Below are 17,695 nucleotides of genomic sequence, written 5' to 3'. Positions count from 1 at the left end.
CTTTGACACTACATGCAATAGCTGGGTCAAGGGGAAATTATTCTGACTGACCTGAACAATAGTGTGCCCAACTGCTAACATTCAGAGGAATTATGCATTTTGTAATTTCCACCCTTTTGATATGTTGTTTAATTGTACTTGTTATGCTTATTATTTCATGTAAAAGAAAAAGAATAAACGCATCACATTTATTATGAAAGGGGCATCCGGAAGTTTGAGATAATACATTAAACAACTTGACACCGCTGCTATCATAGTGTGTTCCTGGAAAGTGTGTAGATTTTTATTTAATTTGGGCTTTATGTCTAATACGATTTGTTAGAGTGACATTAGTTGGGTTGTTGAAAGAGATGCAGGGTGGGACGAATTCGTAACTGGACCTTTTAAAACGATCACTCCCGTCCAGGTAAGTTTGGATCAGCAGCGCAGCGCATTAACGTGAACGTTACCCTCCGCTCTGTCTTTGTTTCAACCAGCCGGGCCTTGCCCCGATGCGTACCGTTCTCGTAAATGGAGAGGACGTGTTGCCAAACTCGACGAAAAGTCATCCGCAATTTAATAACACATGGTTAATCGTTGAATTTTGTAATGTAGTAGAAAGCAAATCATACTTCTTTTAACCGCTAAGATCTACTCTTCAATTCGGTAGGCATGTAGTATGCCTACAGAAAATAACACCCTTTGAAACAAGGTTTTACATTTTAAAATAGGTTTGGCCGTTGTTCTTGCAAGAAAGTTACTAAGAGTCGTAATGTAAGTTAACGTTAGTGGACGACAATGTGGACCACTAAGCTGTAAAAGTTGGCATGTTATCATAATAATGAGCTTCTTGGGGGAGTAGACCTCGCCGAAATGAAGAGTGATTGCTATCGATCAGTAAAAGCTTTCAAGTCACGTTCTGTCCCTATGACTTTCTGTCTATAACGAAAATCACTTTAAGCTGCTAGATATTTAATGTAGTTCGGCGTACAGCAACGTTGCCGGAGCTAAGCCGGGCCTAGCTAGCTAACGTTAGCTGTGGCTAAGCAAAGCTAAAATATGTTAGCAACCCTGACCTGTCATCGTTGATGGTAAAAAGTCAGCCAGTTGTCTGGAAAGACATTATTCACTGAACCTAACAACGCGAACATTCAACAATATTAATGTAAATTGGAGAAGGGTCAAAACGTAAATTGTCAATTATCCTATGTTCTCCAACGTTATTGAAATTTAAGTACACGCCAGTTTCCTAGCTAATGTCAACGTAATGACTTTAGCTGTAAGGGAAAATTCGGGGCTAAAATAACACACAAACAAAGTCTAACTCATGGTAACTTAGCTTTGTGGTCAAAAGTAATTAAACTAGGACCTCGAGTTCCTGGAAAAGAGCAATTGTGCTGGTTAGATAAAAAAAAAAAAAGAGTTGTTGACCAAGGTGTAGTAGAGTAATGATAATTAAATATATGCTATTCCTCCTTGATATAACTCATTCATATAAACTGCAACACTTCCTTTTCTCCTCTTAATCCATTGCAGTTGTTATGGAGCAGCCACCTGGGGGCTTAGATGATCTACAGCCTCAGGACCTCTCCACCTCCAGCATCCCCACTGTGATTGACCTGACCAGGAAAGGCGAGGAATGTGTCCTCAACAGCACGTCCCTCGATGCAATGCAGATGGTCAGGAGCCCCGGTTGGTACCCAAACACGGGGACCAGCAACCCCGGATTACCCTTCTCAGACACCAGCACCTCGGACACCACTCTCCAATCAAGGGATCAACCAGACAATGCCTTCTCCCACACTACAGTCACCCTCTCCTACGTGAGCAGGTCTCACGTCTTCTCCCCTCACGACTCCCTGTCTCGGCATTCACCTCTATATGGTGTGCCACCTATAAGCAAGTTGTCCGCCCACTCTCCTTGTGACTCAGATAAAGGACTTGGGGATACTGGCTGTGCACTGAACCAGCATTACTTGGTTGGAGGGCCCCTGGAACTCGCCACTCAGAGAGAACTTTTTCATTCAATGTCTCAGGCTCAGGTGGGACCAGAGAACAACTGTTTAACGAAGGAGCCTCAAGAGCTAAATGGTGGCGTCATTTCCAGCGACGTGGACGTGGATAAGTGTGTAAAAGGCAAAGACGAAAACAGCCTTTTTTGGGAAAAGAATGGTGGTTTGGAGAATGGACAGGATGATAGCTTTTCGAGTTCAGGAATATGTGCTGAAGCCTCACCGGAGACACTCACCCCTGCCACAGGGGAGGATGTGAAGAGGGACAGCTCTGATGTGCTGTTTCTCCTGTCTAAAAAACAGGACCCAGCGGTCGTCCCGGACAGAGTGGGTGCTACTAAAGACCTGTGTTCACTAAGCAGGGAGTACATCAGTCCTTTGGAGGACCCTGTCTCCCCCTCCGCTACCTCACTGGACAATGTAGAGGATGTGTTAATCCTGCCTCAGGCCTCCAGCTCACCTAGTGGCGACAACTCTTATCTAGAGACAACTGATGATGAGGTTGCGTGGGATGGCTTGAGGACAAAGGGGGCCATTAAGCCAGGCTCTGGCATCAGCGATAGTACAACAAGGTTAGATTCAAGTGCTGAAAATAAGCAGCCTGTCTATAGACGGAGGGCAGTGTTGGAGCCTGTCCATAGACGTAAGGCAGTGTTGGAGCCTTTGATTGACTTGACAGATGATGTGTGTGTGTCAGATGTTTCAGGAAACAAACCCAAGACTGTCATTCCTCACATGAACGGGAATGCAAAGGCACTACAGAGAACTTTAAAAGAAAAGAAGCTGCCGGTGCGGTCCGGCAGAGGAACGCGGTTAGAGGCTATAGTTATGAACATAAATTCAAGCAGGTATAAAGTGTCAGGATGTATACGCACCAATAAGAAAGCAAATGCTTCCCAGTCAACAGCTAGGGATTCTAATTTAGCCAGTCCTAAGAGGAATGACACCCTGTCAGTAGGAAAAAGGAAAAGCAGAGCAAAAGTGCTTTTCTCAGTGAAAACAATGAAACAAAAAGCAGTAACTTCAATGAAAAGGGATACAACTAATAACATTAAAACTGACCGTTGCAAAGACTCTACCTCTGATTCTGAAATCAATAATTCTAAGAAGTCTAATGGCAGCACACCTCCAAAAAGCCCTCAGTTTGCTGTGCACAAGAAGTCAAAGAAGGAGCTACTGGATGTTTCATATGCTGCACACTCACCACAGGTTAGCCCTGTGAATTCAAAGAGAAAACCATCATCACAGTCAAGTCTTCAGTATGTGCACAAAAACCCAAAGGAGCCAGAGCATCTTTCTCACCCTGACCCCTTAATGGACATTCATATGGCAAGAATTTCCCCACCACCACCATTATCAAAATCTCCAAAGAAAAGCCAAGGCAAAGGCAAGGCTAAAGGTAGCAAAACCTCTCCCACTGCCAAGACGAAGGGGGCTGGCACTCTCAAGAGGAGGCAAAAGAAACCCAAATGGAGCCAGTCTCCCTCCATGTTCTCCCCCAAGGAGCCGGAGATCAAGTTGAAGTATGTCAACTACAAGGAGGAGAAAAGGGACTTTCGGTTAGACAGTTTCTCTCCATTCATCCGTGTAAAGCATCAGCAGTTATCGTCATCACTGTGTACTGTAATAAACTACCCCGAGGAGGTAAGCACACAACAGAAGAAGGGCCAACATCAGCAGGCTCACCCCTGTGGCTTCAATTCTGCAGTTGTACCCAGCACTTCCTGTCTGCAGCTGGGCAGAGCATCCACGAACTGCCAGCACCTGCGCGCTCTCGTCTGCTGCCTGTGTGGGCAGGCGGCCAACGCCATGGACTTGGGGGACCTCCACGGCCCCTATTACCCAGAAGGTTACCAGCCAAGCGCCAAAAGACCAGCCAGCATGTTGTGCCTCAAAGAGGACGAGGACGACTACAGCAATTCAGACTCTTCCTCGTCCTGCAGCATCCGAGGCAGGGGGAGGAAGAGTGCCAATCCACCCACACCAAGGCCCCTCAAGCCAGGAGCTCACCTGAAGCAGAAGGGCCTCCTGGAGAGCCACCGGTGGACATCTGACAATACTGGCAGCCCTGCAGCTAAGTGGGCTCGGTCAGATGCTGGCTCTCTTGATGTGGAGGACTGGTACAGCCCCCCTGTACTGCCTCTGGATCCCTGTGAATACTGGCTCCATGAAGACTGCGGCATCTGGTCCGCAGGCGTGTTCCTTGTGAAGGGCAAAGTCTACGGACTGGAGGAGGCTGTCAAGGTGGCCCAGGAAACGGTAAACTGCATTTTAAGCCAGTAATGTGAATGTATTGTTACTCAATTCCACACAGAGATGTGGTGGATATGATATGATGGAGCTGGAAATTAACAAAACATTAAGAGCGATAATGTCTGACTGTTTACTTACTTGTTTTCTAGGCCTCTAGGATACTTATTGATTTCATATGGGTTATCAAATCAAAGCATGAGTAGCATGCATAATTAGTAGTCCAAGCCTGAGGAGGCTGAGAACTGGTTCCCAGTACCAGCGTAGCTGGGAACCCTATTGTAATCACAAAGATTCTTCTTCTTGTTCTTATTTTTCCGTAGCTAAAAGTGTTGCTGCAGCCTAAACTGTAAATGCTAGGGGGGGTGGAACCCTCGGACACAAACAATGACACACTTTTGCCAAGAGATGGCGCTATAGCAGAAACAATGCGTTTAGTCCTATTGTTCCCATACCGTATATCGCACATTTGAAAACCTTGTATCCACGAGTTCCCTGAATTCAGCTGAATCTCCTGATATAGGCCACGCCCATTTCTGCCTAGACTTTAATCGCAGTAAAATCGTGATTTATCGTAAACCTACTTTTTGGAACTCCTCCTAGGCCATGTGACCAATTTGCACGAAACTTGGCACATAACATCTTCAGACTGACCTGACAAAAAGTTATCAAAAGCATTTTAAGTGGTTTAAAAAATGCGCAAATTACGTGCTAACAAATTTGTGTAGCTAGCTACGAAAACACAAACATGACATATCTTGGCCAAATTAAATGCTTTCAATGCAAAACTTGAGATTCTCGCTACAAATGTGAAAAGTTTTCATCTCATGAATGGCTCATCCAATGTTACGAAATTTGGAGAGTACCATCTAGGGACACTTCTGAGGCCATGCCTACATGGTGTATTGATTGGGAAAAGTGGGCGTGGCCTATTGGACCCATGTTTGGATTCACCTGTTTCACTACAGTGAGTGACTTCAAATTTACAAGGTAGATGTAGAATGCATTAAAGACCTCACATACCAAAAATTACACAGGTGGACCTTTAGTTGGCGCTATAATCAACGGCGTTTTGGCCTATAACTCACACATTGCACATTCCAAAACCTTACATCTACGCGTTCCTTGAATCAAGTTGAATCACATGACATAGGCCACATTTTCGCAATGTATTTTCCTCCCCAAATCGTGAAATGTTCAAAACCAACTTTTTCGAACTCCTCCTAGGCCGTGCGACCGATTTGCACAAAACTTGGCACATAGCATTTCCAGATAGACCAAAATGTATCAAAATAATTTTGCTACGTTAAAATATTCGCAAATTACGAACAAACTAAATTTTGTTGCTAGCTACCAAACAAACTTTAGCATATCTCGGCCAAAGTAAATGCTATCAAGGCTAAACTTATGGTTGTTGGACATGCCACCCCGTGGCAATGTACCAAATTTGGCGAAGATCGGCTATTAGGGGGAGCTATAATTAACACGTTTTGGCCAATAACTCAATGAATGTAAATTTGCAATTGCAATTTCTCTGCCACAGTTACTGCTATCAATGCAAAACTTGAGATTCATGTTTGACATGCCACTCTAAAGCTCTGTTCCAAATTGGGTGAAGATCGGCCCTTAGGTGGCTCTATGATCAAGGTAAACGGGTTTTGGCTTAAAATTCAATAAATGTAAATGGGACATTTCAAAAGAGAGCTGCTCTTTAAAAGCTTTTCCGAGCGGACAGAAAAATCTCACTCAGCGCTCGGCCTGTTGCATCAATTCTGCAGCTCTGCAAACATTTTCAGATCAAATTTTTATTTTTTTGAGGGTAAATGTTCATTATTCCCTTTGGAAACTCTTATATCAGTGTCTTACTTAGCTTTCAACTGCATTTCAGTCTTCCTCAGCGAATGTCTAATGGAGATTGTTCGGTTCCTAAATATGGAACTTTGGGGGTTTGAATGTGTGTATATTGGGGTTGCAAATTCATTGGTAACACTAACCATAAATGGATCCATTAATCGTAATTAAAACATAACGTAATAGTTTGCTTGTATACCAAAGCTTTGATTCCCCCCCTCAATCAAAGCTTTATTTCCACAGCAACATGTTTCATATTCTCTGACAGGATTGCTTGGCCTATGTAGGCCTATATAAATACGTAAAGGCCTGGACATATTAACACATTGATATATTATGGCATGCGGAGTACGTTCATAAAAATAATCTCCACTAACATATTGTCTTATAAGAAAGATGCTTAACAACAACTAAATGTAATGCTGCAACAATAGAATAATGCTTAATATCTCAGACTTACAGGGTCCTGGTTTCTGTCTACTTGTTATTGTTGTGGAAAATTAGCATGTCGTCGTCGTCGTCAGGTGTCGGACGAGAGCGGAGCCTGGCGACTATCAGACCAGCGGCTGTAAACACCCGCTCAGATGGTACTGATGTTGCTGGTATGCAGAGGTACTGGTGTGCCAGCTTTGCCAGTCTGGGGAATCTCCCCCTGTTGACTTTCCACCAGTCTGTTGGCTTTGTATCCTAAAAAGTTCTTAACCTCCGTGTCCATGCTGCCAGTGGCGGCAGCTGTTGAGTACTAGTGTTGTAATGCATTGTTTAAATTCAGCAATAATACGTTGCGTCAAATTTTTTTAGATCAAATTTGTATTAGCGTTGTGTCAAATTTTTGAATAGTCTATGCTATTCTATTATTGTGTTATTATATTCTGTGAAACCGTTGGTTTGTGTGTGGACGGCCCCTAAAAGGCTACACAATTACACTTGCTTAATGTCCCGCAACCATCCCAAATGACAAATCTGATAAATGTTTTAGTAGGACTGAGGATGCCCATCTAATTATTAAGCTAGTTTAGCTGCTTGATAGCTTGCTACCGTGATGCTCAGCCACGCTGACAAGGCTGTCTGCAGATGTCTCGGAAGACATTTTTAAAGAATTGGCCAGCAGGCATTGACTGATTAATCTTTATATTATAATAATATTATAATTTGTGAGGTGTATTGGTTCACTGTCAGTAGTTACTAGGACATTTGAATAGAACAGCCATTGTTAATGTTTAGAGCTGCAAAGATTCATCAATTAGGTAAATTAATCGATTAAATTGATCGACTATTTTGATAATCGCTTATTGGGTTTGAGTAATTCCCTGATTCCAGCTTCTTAAATGTTCTAGTTTCTTCACTCCTCTATGACAGTAAACTGAATATCTTTGTTGTTTGAGTTGTGAACAAAACAAGTAATTTGAGGACGCCATCTTGGGCTTTGGGAAACACTGATTTTTGACATTTAATAGACCAAACAACTAATTGATTAATCAAGAAAATAATAGATAAATAGACATTCGACAATGAAAATAATTGTCAGTTGCAGCCATATTAGTGATTTGTATGTGTTTAGTGGTCCTTTTATTCTTAAAAATGTATTTAGTTTAATTAGTAGTTTAATTATCTGACTTCAAGGCCATAGAAGTGCCTTGCTGGTAAATACAGCATTTAGATTTAAAAATTCGCAGAAAGATTTTAATGGAGCTTTCTTGGTGTAGTGCTCTGCGAGAGTGATAACCCTGACGGAGTTTTCCATAAGCGCTGGCTGCTGTCCAAACAGCCGGTTACTCATAAGTCCAGCCGCCTACTTCATTATATTTATTTGGAGTTTTACATTTTACGACAATAGCCTCTGCTTCAAAATAATGTAAGCATGATAATGGAGCAACAGGCCTGTGTGTGTGTGTGTGTGTGTGTGTGTGTGTGTGTGTGTGTGTGTGTGTGTGTGTGTGTGTGTGTGTGTGTGTGTGTGTGTGTGTGTGTGTGTGTGTGTGTGTGTGTGTGTGTGTGTGTGTGTGTACTCAGCTGAGAGGTTGTGTCCTGCTGAGTAGAGTGTGGTCTTCAGGGTTTAACAAATATTAGTTAAACAATTGATGAGAAAACACACTAAGAACTGCATTGATTGCACAGACAGTAGAGCTGCACCGATCCGACTTTTTCAGTCCTGATACCTGGGCTTTGTGTATCTGTTGATGCCCAATACCGATCCAATACCGTTGTTAAATTAATAATACACCGTATACCTTCCACCTTATACCTTCCTTCCACCATGTGGAAGAGACTAAAGGCACCAGACTTTCCTAACCAGTGTTGGGAGTAATGGCATTTAAGTATAACGGCGTTATTTTTTTTCAGTAACGGAGTAATCTAATTAATTACTTTTCCCATCGTTGCAACGCCGTTATCGTTACTGAGAATGTAAAGTGGCGCGGTACTACAATTTGGTTGAATGAAGCGCGAGGTGTCAGGCTTTGGCTGCGCATCAGCTGCCTGGAGAGAGCAGGGGTGGGGATGATGACACCGTTGCATATGACTGCACGCTCTGACTACCATCAAACACAAGACAGCGACGAGCCAGGGAAATTCAAAGGTAGCTTTATCGAACTGGAAGTACCGGCACCACTTCTCGCTCATTGAAATTAAAGGCAAGAATGTTTATGTAACATGCACGCTATGCCCAGGAAAAAAGACTTTATCCATGTCTGCCTCAGGCAACTGGAATCTTATGAAGCACCTCACATCAACACAACACTTGTTGCTGCTGCTAACCCAACCCCAAGCCCAAATGCAGCTAGTGTCAGCTCCAGCGAAGGAGACGGAGCCACTCTCTTAAAACAAGCATCAATTTTTAGGGTCAGCGACAGGTGACCAAGGCCGAGCTGAACACATCTTCAATCAGTTATTATATAAACATCTTTGACGTTAAAGATGTTATAGAACGTAATAGCGTTATATAAAAAATAACGTCACTTTGCTGAGTAACTAATTACTTTTACAATGTGGTAACGGAGTTACTAACTCAATAACTTCTTGGGAGAAGTAATTTGTAACTGTTACTAATTACTTTTTTAAAGTAAGATGAGCAACACTGTTCCTAACTAAACATTACTTTCCTAACTAAGACAAAATAACATAGATGTAAAGTATTGAATTCTTATTTATTTGTACACTCAGCTCTTCCAGCATGCGACACACGTGTGACAGAGGGAAAAAAAAACTATTACAAATCTGGATCACAGACGTTTATGGGCTTAATAAATAAATGAAAAAATTATTTTTATTTACATTGCACTTTTTACAGCAGAGCCATCTCTAAGACACATTGCAAACGCACTTAAACAGGCAATGTTGTTGAAGTAACAGGCCTATGTAATATGAAGAAAATGTATGCACTGTAATTTTGTTTAAAATGCTTTGTATTTTCTTGCCATTAACCAATTACGCAAACTGTCAGATGCCCCAAATCATGTATATACAAAATAAAATATGATGAGCCTAATGGAACTTCCTGCAGTAATCTATATGATCATATGTTTTTTTTCTACATTCCACATCATACATTTTATTCATGGTTTACATTTTTGGTTATCCTGTCATTCAATAAGTTCCCCCTGCTTTGTGTGTAACACAGTGAATGTCCTTTATTAATCAGACTTGCTTACTGCCTATAGGTGTGGAGTATATCAATAGAGAAGAAAAGGTAGAGCGAAGATGCCACCCAAATGGAAGCTAGAGTGTAGTGGAAATCAGGAATAGGCGTGGTTTTAAATAATAGCTATTTGCAGACCGTGTGGGCTAAAAAGCACAAGAAGCCTAATTCTCCTATACAGTGATTCACTATATGTTTACAATCATGTAGGCATACTCATTTTAAATATACAATAATTACTATCCGTGTATATGATGGAATAGTGGCATTAGAATGTGCCAGAGGCCACCAGATTTGAGCTTTTACAGCCTAAACAAATGTCCGGGGGAGAGATAGTTCCCCCTTTCTTTGTTATGTTTGTAAGGTATATCTGATTTTTTTTTACATTTTTTTTATATATATATCTTTTCCAAGCACGCCGTTAGCAGACACGTACATAATGTCTTCATCCGACCTTTAATCTGCTGTGTGTTTAGATGTGTTCAGCGTGCAGTGACCCAGGTGCTACACTGGGCTGCTTCTTCAAAGGCTGTCCCAACAAGTACCACTACAGGTGTGCTCTGGAGTCAGGTAAGTGCTGATCTCTGCCCTCCATCTCCACACATCACATGGGAACAAAGTACAGTTACTTATCCATGTGCATGTTTACAGGTACAGGGGTGCATAGCTATTTTTAACTTTTTCTATAATCTTAAAGGGTTCACTCAATTTACCTCAAGTGGTATCTAGCCCTGCAGTTCGTTCTGGTTTTTATTTTTCCAGGTTTAGATTATATGTTAACATTAGGGCTTTGACTCCGAACTTCGTTATTCGAATATCATTCCGATATTGATATTCGAACGAATATTAGGCAGCTCTTAATATTCAAACCTGTTATTATTTTTTGTAAATGTGTTTTGCTTGTAAACGTTTTCGATTCAGATTCCGAGGCTTTTTCACACATTTCGAAATGCAACTACACGTCTCGGCGACGCACGTCCCTCAGCCGTGGCTTGGTAGCGTTGCATTCCCCCCTAATTCTCAAAGAAGTCTGGCTTGCCCAGGGCCAGGCCAGCTCAGCGGCGTCTTTCTCCCGTCGTGTGCCGCTGTCTCTCCTACCTACACCGGCCCAGCACCCTGTCCCTTCTCCCCTTTCTACCTGCCTGTGCTCAGTGCTGCTGCAAAGAGGGAAGGGCGGGGCTGCTCCTCAGTCCCAGAACACAAGAGAGACTGTTTTGGCGGCCACAGGAGAGAAATACCCTGCGTGCTTGCTGGACAATACTATTTTTATTTTATTTTTTTATACAGAAAGTCGCCAGATTTGTCGCTAGTTGCTTTTGTGAAAGAAAGTCGCTAAGTTTGCGACACTGCCCACACACACGCCAGCTCAATGCACACACCAGCACACAAGTATAAACATCAGATCACTTACTTAAGCTATGGTGAAAGCTCCGAACGTCCTGTCGAAAGCATAGTGTTTGTGTTTAATCCAGGGTCTGACTTTTAAAAAAAAAAAAAACTGAAGTTTGATACCAATACAGGTCTTACTGAAGGCATTTAATGGTCAAAATATTATTAATAAATATTTGAATATTAATAAACAAATGAACTTCGAATATGATTTGTGGGCAAAAGTCAAAACCCTAGTTAACATTGGAGTAGCAGAAGGAATATGCTTTCTGCCATTAGGCTGCTCAACACAAACAATGCTCATCCTAAATGGCTAGCACAGAGATTATAGGACTTGTTTTTATATTGCTTCATTACTGCCTTTATTGTCTCTTATGTATTGCTTTTATTTCATGCCATACCTTTTTTTTTTTTTTTTTTTTTTTTTTTTTTTTTTTTTATATGTTTCATCCGGCGTCTTTTACATGTTTAACTGTTGTTTGGTGAGTGTTTGTTGGACCTGACTGTATGGACTGGGAAGCTGCCCATTGGGAATAACAAAGTGTCTGAATCTGAAAAAAAACCATTGTATCTGTTAAAGTATTAGGTTGAATACACCCACGACTGGTGCTTTGTGTGAGTGTTGTTGAGTGTATTGGTCTGTAAATAGCTCTTTTGTGATGTGCAGTTGGCTGTTATTACTGTACTTCCACTAAGCCTAAACCTCCACCTCCACCTTTTGGAGGAATCAGTGTGGCATCTTTAACCCCTGTTCTGTTCTTGTTCTAGCAGACTGTGTACTCATTGAAGAAAACCTTTCCATGAAGTGTAAAAAGCACAAGGTGAGCAGAAATAACTGCACTTAAATGTCTCTGACTAGTGAAAAGTTGTTCAGATAATCTAGAGAATTAGGTGTTTTCTGCTATTATAAACCCAACTGTCTGCTGTTTAAAATATATCATGTGTGACTGTATTGTTAGCTAAATATTTTGTGATTCATCATCCATCCCCAGAACAAGACATTCAAAGCCCCTCCAGGGAACCGATGGGATGACAGGTGACAAGTTAGCAGAAACCACCTAAGGTTAGTAAATACCTGCTCGGCTTTCATATCCTCTGCAGCTTTGGAGGAAAAAGTGTCAAATTTAAGAAAATGACTCATCAGTCTCCAAAGCGGTGTCAAAATAGACTGAAGTAAGGGTGGGCGAAATGGCAAAAATACATGATTTTTATTTCTGGCAGGGTCTAATCAATCTTAACAATCTTAATCTTTTTTTCATGTTGTTGGTTTTTAAGACTATTTTGCAACTTACTGAACAATCAACCAAACCAAGTTCCCCTATTTAGAATATATAGCCCAACAAGGTAAAAAAAAAAAAAACCAAATTCCGTTCTCAAATGTAACTCTTTAAATCTTGTTTAAAGGTTTTGTACTCGACATTCAGAACATTAATACAGCAGCAAACAAATATTTGCTTTGTAATGATAACTCTAGTAGAGTAATGGTGTCCTGAGCAGAGAATAAAGTCACTCTCCCTCTGTGTGTGAGTGTCTCTATTTTTTGTTTTGGTAGAAGGTATGGCTGTGAGTGCATGTGTTTAGGGGTACATGGATTGAAATGTACCCCTACAGTCGCTTTAGATAAAAGCATCAGCTAAAGGAAATGAAAGAAATTGAAAAAAAGTAGGCATTTGAGTTGAATTTGTTTTAAGTCTGATGTGACCACATTAGCTTCCCTTGGGGAGCCTCTGTCTTGTTCTGTTTGCTGTGACTGCTAACCTGACTCCGCCAGATGGATCGCTTCGCATTTGCTCGGCATATCCATCTGGGAACTTTCCGTTGGAGAACTTTTGGGAAGGGGCGGAATACTGGTTATTTGATTGGATGAACCATCTGTCTATCACCTATGTTGGTGATAGACGGGCCAAATCAACCAATCAGATCCACGAAGCGTATGAAAATACAACCACAAGCCCGCCCCTGCTGCTGCAGGCAAAGCATAGCTCGTTAGCTCAGCATGCAAGCAACATGTCGGTAAAGGATATTTGCCATTTGTGTAACGAGAATTTAGGAATAAAAGGCACCATTTCAGGTTCCCGGACCATATTCCAAAAGAAGGATCCAAGAGAAAAAAAGCATTAGCGAACGGCTAACAGAATTAGGGCTACCGCTGGCTGATAATACTGGTTAGCTGATTGGATAAACCATCTGTCTATCACCACCTAACCCACCTCAAAACCAACGCTGATTGGCCCGGTCGTTTGGCTAACGGCTCCAAATTTTCTCTGCCTCAAGATGCCAGACTGATCTGCGAGTGGAAAACTGGAGCTCGCCAGATCAGGACGGTCTCACAAGGCTAGTGACTGCAGCTGGTCTTAGAGAAATAAGTTATTAAGGCTGCAACTAACAATTATTTTCTTGATTAGTTGTTTTGTCTAAAACATGTCAGAAAATGGTGAAAAGAAATGTTGATCAGTGATTCCCAAAGCCCAACATTTGATTAGATTTCTTGGGTTCTCCATTAGCTGGGGCCACAGCTATTCTTCCTGGACTCCGCCCAAAACTTGTGCATCTATACATTGCAGTGCATAATTACATTAAACAACGATCATAATAGCAAAACAACACTGAATACCTCACAGAAACAATAAAAAAAATAATAACCGAGACATAACATTCAACACAACACAGGACCTGGTTTAAATTATTCACAGAAGATGACGTCCTCAAATGTTTTGTTTTGTCCACAACTCAAATATATATATATATATATATATATATATATATATATATATATATATATATATATATATATATATTCAGTTTACTGTCACAGAGGAGAGAAGAAACTAGAACATATTCACATTTAAGAAGCTGGCATCAGAGAATTTATCAAAGTAGTTGGCCATTAATTTAATTCAATAGTTGGCATCTAAAGCCCAGTTCAGGCCAAAGATTTGCGACTAGATGAGTTGAAACTTGCAATATCTTGCAACTAGCCAGTCTGCAGCGTTCTAAAAGCTGCCAGTTCACACCAATGCGACGACGAGACGGTGCATCATCTCCATAACAACGCCTCTTTGTACTTCCGTTCTAACTTCCGACTGTAAGGCTTGTTTGTAGCTGGATATATAATTGGTTTCTTCTAAATATGAATGTGGATAACGTTAGTGATATTGAGATGCTTGCTACAGTTGCATTTCTAGTGATAACCTGTTACTTGTTGTAACGCTGCTGTGCGCTCACTCTCTTCAGTCACTCTCTAGGTCACTTGACCATAAAATGTTACAGTGCTTTCAGGCGGTCATTGAGGCTCCATCTAAAACTCTGCCATTTCAACCAGCTGTTTGTAACATAAAAATAAAATGGATTATAGATCATTTTATTTCTATAGTTTATAGTTGACTTTACCAGCTGACTCCTCTATTGGCTGTTGAAACAGGTGACGTCTCTTACGTTCTAAAACAAGCCTCTGCGACTTGAACAGCTGAGTCATAGTAAAACCATCAGCTGGGTTGAGTCCAGCTGAGATGGGCTGGTTCAGACAGCTGCAACTTTTCCCTGCGTCATTCTAAAACGGTTTCATCTCGTTGCGAATCTTTGGTCTGAACTGGGCTTAATGGATTATTCAATTAATCTTTGCAGCTCTGCAAATTATGTGACAGTGTGTTTTACTTTTCATCTTCTTTTTTTTTTTATCAGCACGCATTACAGTCGAGGCAGCGCCTTTTCTCCAGAACAAGAAGAAATGTGATTAATTCATCACTTTTAAAATAACGTTTTTCTGTTTATCCATCCAGACATCTACATGCAACATCCTACAGGGGCTCTCCTTCCCCTTCTGCTGGTAACCATGGCAACTGTGGACCAGGGTTCTTCTGCTTGACAACAAGCACCCGTAAACCTTAAACTTCACCCTCTGCACTGTTAACCCCTGTCACTGAAACCTCCCTCAGTCCAGTCTGATGGCACCCTTAAGACAGACTGCCATAAACATCTGCAGACTGGGGAAACCTACTCTCAACTTCACAATAAGTAATATGCTGAATTTGTCATTCTTGTTATTACTCTGTAGTTATTTATATGGAATTTTTTTGTTCCTTGTGTCAAATATGAATAACAATCAAAGATATTTAATTTTTTTTTAAAGATTTTGTAAGTATTTGATTATATTTGGTTTATTTATTCCTGGAGTTTTCTTATTGGCTTCTTTAGAAGTTGTCAAAGAGGTTTGATTGTGTGTTTTTAAGTTATTGGTAAAGCAATTTAATGAAGTATCAAGCCAGTCAACGAGAGGCTGGTCGGTCGAGATTTGACACTCGCAAAACAAGGTACCTGAATTGACGCTGTCAGCACGACAGGGTTCCATATTCCATACACCTTTTTGTATCATAGCACACAGGATTACGTTTCGCTTCACAAAGAGAGGTGCGTTAGGCAAGTCTCAAATACACTTAAACAACACTTGCACTAAATGTTGGGCCCAGTTAATGTTATCAAGGAGACTAACCGTGTGTTTTTGAATGTATTCTCCCCATGTGAGGGGTTTTTGCAGGAAGCACTTTGGAGTGGCACTGAACAGATCTGGTCTTCTGCTACGGCTGCAGTATTACGTTTCTGAGCTGACTGACTTCCCCTGTCGTATCATTTGCTTCAGACTCACTCATGCGACTCTTTGAGGTTCACAGGTCATCCGACCATTAGGATGAGACCTTGTGATCTTATTTGGCTTAAAGCACTTTGGCCTCCTACCTCCAGGCTGGGAGAAATGTGCCTGTGTTGTGTTTGTCTTCATGGCCCTTAAATCAGTTGGTATCTTAATGCAATTTCAATACGATCTGTTGAGAGAACTGTAAGGGGATAAGAAGAAAATAAGCAGACGTTTTCTTTTTTTTTTTAACAGGGAAAAGTAAAGATTTATTTCAGTGCAAGTCATCTGTTGTTTACTTGGATTTTTCTGAGAACTGCTTTTTTCTGTTCAGTTATATTTTTGGAATTTTGCATCACAATGTTAGCATTGCTTTGAGGGTACCTCAACGTAACTTTTTTTGGAACAAAAGAACCTCTCGGCTTCACCTGTGTCCCTTAAGTTCAAGAAGGATGTTTGTTTGCAGATTTCTATGCTGACATTGAGCATCTTTGGTTCTTATCAATCTTATTTCAATATGATGCTAGTATAAAGATTCCTGATCGTCTACTGCAATTTAATTTCTTGACTTGGGCCTGAATGGTAACTTTCCACCACCAGAACCTTTCTGAAAAAGCCTTATCTGACGTTCAAGAGGTATATACGGTTTTTCCTATCTTCACTGGATTCTGGTGCAACGACAAATCAGTGGATGTACATTACCTTTCATTGGACATCTTTAATGACTAAAGGCAGCTTGCATGCACTTTTCTACTGCAGACTTTGTTATTGATACAAGAGGCATTGGGTATGGTAGGCCAATTGTAATGAACCCTTTTGCCACGCAGGTACGCACTCAGTCTCTGGGACTTAATAACCTTAATACTTGTTGAATCAGTAATTGAGGTTAGGGCTTTGCCCTCTCAGCCTGCCTGTTTGTTTTAGAGAAAAGTCTATATGTGATTAGTGTTGGTATGTACGTCTCTATGTACTTTTGCATAGCGCCATTAGGGGCAGCGTTGTGCTGTCTAAGACCAGCGTGTGAGGTACATTAAGTCATGGCTCCATGTTAAAGGATATCCACACAGAGGCAGCGGAAGGCTTTGTCTGCTAAGTGCCTCACCAGCAGCAGGACACACACACACACACACACACACACACACACAGACCCAAATCTCCTTATCCTGGAACACCATGTCTATTTAATTTGTGCCATCCTTATGTTTTCTGTATTTTACATTTGGTTGCAGTGAAATTTTCACTACAATTGTTTTTGATTACAGGCAGGTATTTGCATTGTAACATATAAAAATTTTGGACTATGATTTGTTCTTAAATGTTTTGTCCGTGTGTTAATCTCAGGGCTGAATCTCAAATATTTTAATGATTGGAATTTTATTTTGTGATTTTTCCTTTGTTTTATTGGGCTTGTTGTGTAAACCCCACATTGACTGGAGCAATGATACACGTAGCAGGATGTGGCTTTCTCCTCAGATGCAAAGCCATCTGTCCTGGTACACGCTACATTCCAACGTCTCCTACATGTGTATGTCAGTGCTGTGGTGTTTTTAGGTTTAACATGGGACTAGGACGGCCAACTCATGTCACTTGTTTCATGGTCTTTATTTTATGGCAACTTTTTGTACCATCTTGGAGCATCAGAGGTCATGTAATTGTCAAAAATAAATATTTTGTTTAATGTTGTTGTTTGCTCTAAAATATTTGTGTTTTTGGTTTTTTTAATTGAATGAAGTGAAGAGATAAGGCATAATGGAAATAGTATGAGTAGTATGGTAATACATAAAAATATATGAACCAATTAATTGTAAAATAATTCAATAGCTTATCAAAACTGTAATTATATTTAAAGCCTCACTAGTTAATATGTTTGTATTAACAATAAATGGCTATGTGTAGGTAGTGGTTAAATAGGGCTAGGGCACATATATACCCCATATAACATTTCTACAA

The 17,695-nt window shown here is 40.9% G+C and overlaps 1 protein-coding gene across 5 annotated transcripts; it reads left to right on the top strand.

Annotated features, from left to right (window-relative positions):
- Positions 1 to 214: 214 nt before the first annotated feature.
- si:dkey-94l16.4 (transcription factor 20) lies at positions 215 to 17,423 on the top strand. 5 transcript variants are annotated; one of them, XM_028567680.1, is made up of 7 exons: positions 215 to 406; positions 1,516 to 2,609; positions 2,640 to 4,250; positions 10,206 to 10,299; positions 11,887 to 11,939; positions 12,111 to 12,181; positions 14,898 to 17,423. In XM_028567680.1, exons 2-6 carry the CDS (start codon positions 1,521 to 1,523, stop codon positions 12,156 to 12,158), a joined length of 2,895 nt encoding a protein of 964 aa, XP_028423481.1. In that variant the 5' UTR covers positions 215 to 406; positions 1,516 to 1,520; the 3' UTR covers positions 12,159 to 12,181; positions 14,898 to 17,423. The 5 variants fall into 5 exon arrangements, with proteins under 5 accessions (XP_028423481.1, XP_028423480.1, XP_028423477.1 ...); XM_028567679.1 differs by having other exon boundaries at positions 1,516 to 4,250; positions 11,890 to 11,939; XM_028567676.1 differs by having other exon boundaries at positions 1,516 to 4,250.
- The last annotated feature ends 272 nt before the right edge of the window (positions 17,424 to 17,695 follow it).

This window comes from Perca flavescens, chromosome 21, assembly GCF_004354835.1.
Source record: "Perca flavescens isolate YP-PL-M2 chromosome 21, PFLA_1.0, whole genome shotgun sequence".
Taxonomy (NCBI): domain Eukaryota; kingdom Metazoa; phylum Chordata; class Actinopteri; order Perciformes; family Percidae; genus Perca; species Perca flavescens.
Note: the sequence above shows the minus strand (reverse complement) of the source record. Positions and strands in the feature narration are given on the sequence as shown.